Source organism: Anser brachyrhynchus (genome assembly GCF_964034855.1).
Source record: "Anser brachyrhynchus genome assembly, chromosome: 22".
NCBI lineage: Eukaryota > Metazoa > Chordata > Aves > Anseriformes > Anatidae > Anser > Anser brachyrhynchus.
Genome location: NC_137715.1, coordinates 2,535,457 through 2,543,110, shown reverse-complemented (window position 1 = coordinate 2,543,110; position 7,654 = coordinate 2,535,457). Strand labels below are relative to the sequence as shown.

Below are 7,654 nucleotides of genomic sequence, written 5' to 3'. Positions count from 1 at the left end.
GCGGCTGAAGCTCAGCCACATGTAGGTGTACCTGGAAAGATCAGTATAGGTGGCTTAGAGAGAAAGATAAATTCTACTATGTGAAACCCAAGCTCCTTCGGATAGCTTTGAGATTAGAACTTAATCTTACTGTTCAGATTCAAGAAAAGGAAAGTTCACTACAATAAAGAATTTTATTAAAAAAAAAAATCCAAGCAGACTGGGATGTGAAACGCGCACACAGTTGTGCTGGGCTAGTCCATGCGAGCTTTCAGGGTCCGGGTAGTGATCTTGTCTTTTTCACTAGAGAGGGGGAGAGAGAGAGAAAACTACCAGTAAATTCCTGTTAAATACTTCCTTAAAGATCATCACTTCCTTAGCAAGATGCAATGTGCATATGTAGTTTGTTTGCTAGTGCAAGCGGGATCATCTAAACCTGAAGGTGGCTGTTAAAATTCGGAAAATCCAATCCTCCTGCCCCTTCTCCCCAAGGGAGCTCAGTAGGTGCAATAAGCAGTAATGCCTGGGATACTGCTTACTGTACACAGTAGTAAGCAACACCACGAGCAAAATAAGCAGCTTCCTGACTGCATTTGGACTTCTGAAGCAAACCACGCATCCAGCTTTGGCAAAGAGCAATCTCTTGGCCAGTGCTACCCACATGTGAGGAACTGCACTACTAAATACCGATGGGAATGCAGCTAGGGAAGCCCTACGTAGTGAGAGTTGAACTCTAGAGTTAACTTCCCCTGGCTGCTGTAGCAACAGCCATAAACTGCAGCAGAGAGCAGCCATGAGAAATCAAACAGCACTTAGAACAGACACAGCATTATTAAGAATGCTACTGAAAGGAAGTGAGATCCCTCACCTGACTTTAACATACAGCTTGTTAAATTCTACTGCTGTTCTGTAGGGGAAGAGAGCAGCACTTACATTATGTGTACTACTACGCCCATTCCAGATACGGCATCTCTGTCCACTGCATTCAACATGGCCTGCGAGATCGTTTCAAAGAGGTGATCGGGTTCCTGAAGAACAGAAGCTATTTTAGTTGGTGTAAAAACTAGGTGTTGTGTCGTCAGATTTTGTTCAAACCTCAAGATATCAGCCATAGATGCTGCAAGATTTTTCCTGCAGGCTGCTGTAAGCTACAGCCTCTTTCTTCTGAACTTCTCCAGGAAGTATCAAAGGAGAGAGCTTTTCATCCAGCCTGTTTAGCTCAGGTTCTCCAGTTAACAGCAGGAGGCTGAATCCAAGAAGCAGAGCTGAACTTGGCCCCCTCACTCACCATATCAGGCTCCCAGAGGGACTCGCACATGCCGTACATCTGCTCTGAGCAGGTGCCGCTGACCACAAAGTCGTCGGTTATCATGGGGCAGCCGATCAGGTCTAGAGAGCAGATGAAAGGTTCGTGTGTTATGGGGTCCAGTCCAGCAATGACAGGTTCTGTGTAGTAAGGTCCAAACCTGTGAAGAAAAGCACAGCATGGTTTTATTCTCAGTTTTTCTCCAGTTCAACCAGCTGGAAGCAGCCGCACATTAACATGTACGGCTCCATACAAGGAAAAAATTACACAGATCCTTTTGCTGGGGGATCTTTCAGGTCAATCTAGAAGCATCCCGCAATGGTTTTAGCATGGCGAACTAAACGAATTTGTACTGTTACAGGAACATTTTAACAAAACTCAGTGTTGTTTTGCAAGAAAATTGAAGATAACATTGTCTCTAGATGGAAATCTCCTTTTCCCATATCAAAACAAGTCTTTACAAGGAGCCCTCCTCATCCTCCCAGCTCTCTGGAATGGGATCGGTTCCAACAACCACAGCCTTCACTAACCCACAAAGTGACTCGGGTGTTTGACAGTTACCGTCTCTCATAGAGCAGATTGGAAACCATGCTCATAAAAGTCTGAGGCTTGATCTGCCTGCCTTCCTTCAGCTCGTAGAGATTCAGCCTGAACTTCAGTCGTTGGGCACTGCAAGAAGAGAGGAGAAACAACGTTAAAGCCAGAGAAGGCTCCTTTCACTTTCATCCTCACCCAGGCCCAAACTGTTCTGTTGTGTGCTGAGAGGTAGCAAATCTGATGCGTGCCTACGATAGGCAAGTACCCCAGATGCAGCTCCTTTTATACATGAAATGATTCAGGTGTCTTAGCAGTGACGAGACCTTAAATCACACGCAGTTTTATTTTTAGAAAAGAATCTGCTCTTGTATTGCAAACATAAGCAGAAGCTTCATAAACGCAAGAAACAAAAGACTAAGGAAATCGCACAATCCATATATGCTGTGAGATCAAAGATGAGCAGAGCACTGACCTAAGTCAGAGCCTTCTGGCTTGTCTGCAGACAGCCCAAGAGAGCCCCAGCGAGGGGAGCCCAAGAAGAGGAGTGCTGGTACCGGCTTCGCGCCCTCCCCAAACGAGCAAACCCGGTGACGCTCAGCCGTCAGTCCCCACGTAAAGGTGCCTCTTCCAGGCTCTGTGAACCCGCGGGCCGGAGCAGCACTTACACGGTCTGCACGTCGGTGGCCAGCCCCGCCAGCCCGATGTACAGCCTCTCCCCCATGGGGAAAATCTTCTGGAAGTCCGTGGTCACCATCTGCGCCTGGATGCCGAACCGCCGGTCCGCCGCGATGGCCACGCAGCTCTTCCCCTTCATGGCCATTACGGCCCCGCCGTTGTACGACATGATCGACTGCGAGACGGGGCCGGGTGAGGGGGGGCGGCGGGGCCGCACCGGGACCCCCGGAACCCCCCCGGGACTCCCCCAGGCCCTCCCCCAGTCCGCACCGGGACCCTCCCGGGAGCCCTTGGAACCCTCCGGGACTCCCCGGGAACGCCCCGGGGTCCCCCCTGCCCTCCCCCCGGGACCCTCCGGGACCCCCCGAGCCCTCCCGGCATCCCGGGGGCCCTCCCCCAGGCCCCACCGGGAGCCCTTGGGACCCCCCGGGACTCCCGTGGAACCCCGCGGGGTCCCCCCAGCCCTCCCCCCGGGACCCCCCGGGACCCTCCGGGCCCCCCCGAGCCCTCCGGGTACCCCCCGGTACCCCCGGCCCGTCCCGGCGCTCACCATGGTGCCGGCCGCTCTTCCCCCGCCAGGCCCGACCCTGCTGCTTCTGCCGCCTCCGCCGCCGCCGCTCCGGCTCCTTCGTCCCGCCTCCCTCCTCCTCCCATTGGCCGCCGCTCGCCGCTCGCCGCTCGCCATTGGCGGCTGGGCCCGCCGAGGGGCGGGGCTGGAGGGGTGTGGGCAGGGGGAGAAAAGTGAAGAGTCACGGGGAGCGGGGCATGCCGGGACGGCGGCGGACCGAGGGGCGGGGGCGCGGCGAGCGGAGCGGGGGGCGGGGGGGCACGGCTGGGTGCGGGGGGCACAGCTGGGTGCGGGGGCACGGCTGGGTGCGGGGGGCACGGCTGGAGGCGGGGGGCACGGCTGGGTGCGGGGGGCACGGCTGGGTGCGGGGGGCACGGCTGGGTGCGGGGGGCACAGCTGGATGGGGGGCACAGCTGGAGGCGGGGGGGCACAGCTGGGTGCAGGGGGCACAGCTGGGTGCGGGGGGGCACGGCTGGGTGCGGGGGGGCACGGCTGGATGCGGGGGGGCACAGCTGGAGGCAGGGGGCACGGCTGGATGGGGGCACAGCTGGGTGCGGGGGGGCACAGCTGGGTGCGGGGGGGCACGGCTGGGTGCGGGGGGGCACGGCTGGGTGCGGGGGGGCACAGCTGGAGGCAGGGGGCACAGCTGGATGGGGGCACAGCTGGGTGCGGGGGGGCACAGCTGGGTGCGGGGGGCACATCTGGATGCAGGGGGCACAGCTGGATGCGGGGGGGCACAGCTGGAGGCAGGGGGCACAGCTGGATGCGGGGGGAACATCTGGAGGCGGGGGGCACAGCTGGAGGCGGGGGGGCACAGCTGGGTGCGGGGGCACAGCTGGGTGCGGGGGGCAGAGCTGGGTGCGGGGGGCACAGCTGGGTGCGGGGGGCACAGCTGGGTGCGGGGGGCACGGCTGGGTGCGGGGGGGCACGGCTGGAGGCAGGGGGCACAGCTGGGTGCGGGGGGCACAGCTGGGTGCGGGGGGCACAGCTGGGTGCGGGGGGCACAGCTGGGTGCGGGGGGCACAGCTGGGTGCGGGGGGCACAGCTGGGTGCGGGGGGCACAGCTGGAGGCGGGGGGCACAGCTGGGTGTGGGGGGCACAGCTGGAGGCGGGGGGCACAGCTGGGTGCGGGGGGGCAGAGCTGGGTGCGGGGGCACAGCTGGGTGCGGGGGGGCACAGCTGGAGGCGGGGGGGCACAGCTGGATGCAGGGGGCACAGCTGGGTGCGGGGGGGCACAGCTGGAGGCAGGGGGCACGGCTGGGTGCGGGGGGGCACGGCTGGGTGTGGGGGGCACAGCTGGGTGCGGGGGGGGCACAGCTGGGTGCGGGGGGCACAGCTGGGTGCGGGGGCACAGCTGGGTGCGGGGGCACAGCTGGGTGCGGGGGGGCACAGCTGGAGGCGGGGGGGCACAGCTGGATGCAGGGGGCACAGCTGGGTGCGGGGGGGCACAGCTGGAGGCAGGGGGCACGGCTGGGTGCGGGGGGCACGGCTGGGTGCGGGGGGCACAGCTGGAGGCGGGGGGGCACAGCTGGGTGCGGGGGGCACAGCTGGAGGCGGGGGGGCACAGCTGGGTGCGGGGGGCACGGCTGGAGGCGGGGGGGCACGGCTGGAGGCGGGGGGCACAGCTGGGTGCGGGGGGCACAGCTGGGTGGGGGGGGCACAGCTGGGTGCGGGGGGCACAGCTGGATGCGGGGGGCACATCTGGAGGCAGGGGGCACAGCTGGAGGCGGGGGGCACAGCTGAAGGCGGGGGCACAGCTGGGTGCAGGGGGGCACAGCTGGAGGCGGGGGGCACAGCTGGGTGCGGGGGCACAGCTGGGTGCGGGGGCACAGCTGGATGGGCACGGGGGCATCGCCCCGCCGGAGGGACGTGCAGGGCACCGCACAGCTGGACGCGTGTGCAAGGCCCCGGCACAACAGCTGGGTGTCTGGGCAGGGATGTTGCCCAGCTGGGCGGTTGCACAGCGGGGTGTCCGTGCAGGGGCAGGGTGCAACTGGGCGGCCGTGCAGAGGCAGTGCCCAGCTGGGTGGTTGCACAGCTGGGTGTCCGTGCAATGGCCGTGCACAGCTGGATGTCCGTGCAATGGCCGTGCACAGCTGGGTGTCCGTGCAATGGCCGTGCACAGCTGGGTGTCCGTGCAGAAGCAATGCACAGCTGGGTGTCCGTGCAGAGGCAGTGCCCAGCTGGGTGGTTGCACAGCTGGGTGTCCGTGCAATGGCCGTGCACAGCTGGATGTCCGTGCAATGGCAGTGCACAGCTGGGTGTCCGTGCAGAGGCAGTGCCCAGCTGGCAGGCGCATTCCTGGTGGTTCTGGAGCTGTCCCTGTGCTGCAGCCTCCTGCTTGTCCCCTGCACACACGCACGTTCCTGTCACCCTGGCACAGCCACGATCAGCGGGAGGGGGGGGACAAGTTGAGATCGGCCGAACTCAGCCCAGTGTGGCCCCGGCATCTCCTGTTCGGCACTGGAAAAAGTTGCCCAAATTTCTCTGAACTGAACTAAAAACCCCAGGAAACCCGTCCTGCTTCACTGGGCACAGCCCTGTGCGGCTCAGGCTTCGTGCATCCTCCATCTGTCCTTGTCCTGCTGGGAGCCAGGGGCAAAAGCCCAGACGTGCCCTGTTTTGGAAAGGGCAGCACGACGAAGTCGCTCTGTAGAGCAGTGAGTCGTGGCCCATCCCGGGGAGGGGAAAGGGCCTGGCAAGTGTTTGCGAGGGTGTTTTTTATTCAGAAAGCAAATGAAAGGGGGATTTGCGCTCTGCAGAGTATTGGATTTCCTTCCCCGTCCCCGCTCGCCAGCTCTCCCCTCTCCTGGAGGAGACAGGATTAAACGTTTAATTTAGGGGAGTGATGTTGTGCCAAAGGGAAAGAGATCCATGTGTTTGGAAACGCTCTCAAATGCACACCAGATCAGCCCGCCTGGTTTCAATGAAAACCTCCGGCCTGTGCAGGGCCTGCTCACCCGCCCAGGGACCGAGCCCCGGAGGCTCAGCCTGTCCCATGGCTGTTGTATTTTTAAAGAGTTTTCCATTGTAAAATGTTTCTTGCGGGAATGAAGTCAGAGGCCACACTTTGTCTGGCAGGAACATGCCACACGCTGGGGAGAGAAGGAGCACCAAAGCCAGACGGAAATCAAAGGCAGATTTCAGCAGAGCCTCGCTCCTCCGCGGCCCCGGCGGGCTCAGGTGGTGCCGGGGAGGCGATGCCCGCTGGGCACCTCTCTGCCCTTCGTGCTCTCGGACGCGGACGGCAGCAGAAATCCTCATCCCCAGCTCCGGCACCGCTGGGCTCGGCCAGGGGAGCGTTGTTTGTGGCTCTGGGCTGGAAACACCGGGGATCCGCCTGGCACTGCCTCGCGCCCCGCATCGAAACATTAACTGCGTTATTTCGGGTATGAAAATAAAATCTGGGCAGGCGGGGAACATAAATAGATTTTACAAGACTTTGTAGGAGAGAACTTTAGCAATGCAGAGTTTGGACCCCCTTCAGCTTTTTTTGAAACAAAATGCAGACTCCGGGTGGAAACGCTTCCAAGTCTCTGTTCAGGGCAGGGGGCAGGGGGCAGGGGCTGAGCAGAACCGTTCGTGCTCAGGCTCTGACCCGGGGCAAGCTTCCCCCCAGAGCGAGCTGTGAGCCCTCGGTGGGCACAGGGCCACCGCCTGCCCCTTCGCAGCCTCTCCCGGTCCATCTCTGCCCGGTCCGAGGGCAAGGAGCCGCCGGACACCGGCTGCCCCCTCCCTCCTGCTGCAGGGGAGCCAGGAAAGCCCCCCCGCAGGCTTTGCAAAATGACCCCCCCCCCCCGGCCCGGCGCTGGCCTCCTCTGCCTGTCGCCCTCGGCCGCTCCGTCGGGTTGGACTTGGGCGGGGAGGGAGGAAAAAATAAAAAATAAAAATAAATAAAAAATAAAAAACTGAGCTAAATAGGAAAAAGGTGCGGCCCGTCCCTGGGTGGGCTCGAACCACCAACCTTTCGGTTAACAGCCGAACGCGCTAACCGATTGCGCCACAGAGACCGCGCTGGGGAGCAGCGCCGCGGCCGCCGCCCTGAGCCCGAGCGCCCCGGGAGCGCCGCGGGGCTGCGCCCGCCCCGGCAGCACCCACCGGGAGCACCCACCGGGAGCACCCACCCGGAGCACCCACCCCTGGAACACCCACCCCTGCAGCACCCACCGGGAGCACCCACCCTGGGAGCACCCACCCTGGGAGCATCCACTCCAGGAGCATCCAGCCCCGGGAGCACCCACCGGGAGCACCCACCCCGGGATGGGGACACGCGTGGGACGTGGGGGCCGGCCGGAGCCTTCCCCCCGCGCCCATTCCCTCTTTTTCCCCTAATTTATTTCCCGGGGTTTTTCTTTTCTTTTTTTGTTTTCCTTTCTTGCCCTGCCTTTTTTTCCCCCGCTTTCCTTTTTTCCCGTTTCCATTTTCCCCCTTTTCCTTGCCTTTCTTCCCTTCCCTCCTTTTCCATTTTCCCTCTCCTCCCCCTTTTTTTCCCCCCTTCCCATTTTTCTCTTCCCACCCTCTCCCCTCTGGCCCTGCCAGCCCCGCCGAGCCCCGACCGGCGGCGGTCCCGGTCCCGGGAAAGGTCCCAC

At 61.9% G+C, this 7,654-nt stretch overlaps 1 protein-coding gene across 1 annotated transcript; it reads right to left on the bottom strand.

Moving 5' to 3' along the window:
* Positions 1-159: 159 nt before the first annotated feature.
* On the bottom strand, positions 160-3,207 carry PSMB3 (proteasome 20S subunit beta 3). The gene is made up of 6 exons (XM_080565170.1): positions 3,048-3,207; positions 2,488-2,672; positions 1,847-1,954; positions 1,268-1,445; positions 913-1,007; positions 160-282 (listed from the first exon to the last, which is right to left on the bottom strand). Exons 1-6 carry the CDS (start codon positions 3,180-3,182, stop codon positions 234-236), a joined length of 750 nt encoding a protein of 249 aa, XP_080421296.1. The 5' UTR covers positions 3,183-3,207; the 3' UTR covers positions 160-233.
* Positions 3,208-7,654: the final 4,447 nt, after the last annotated feature.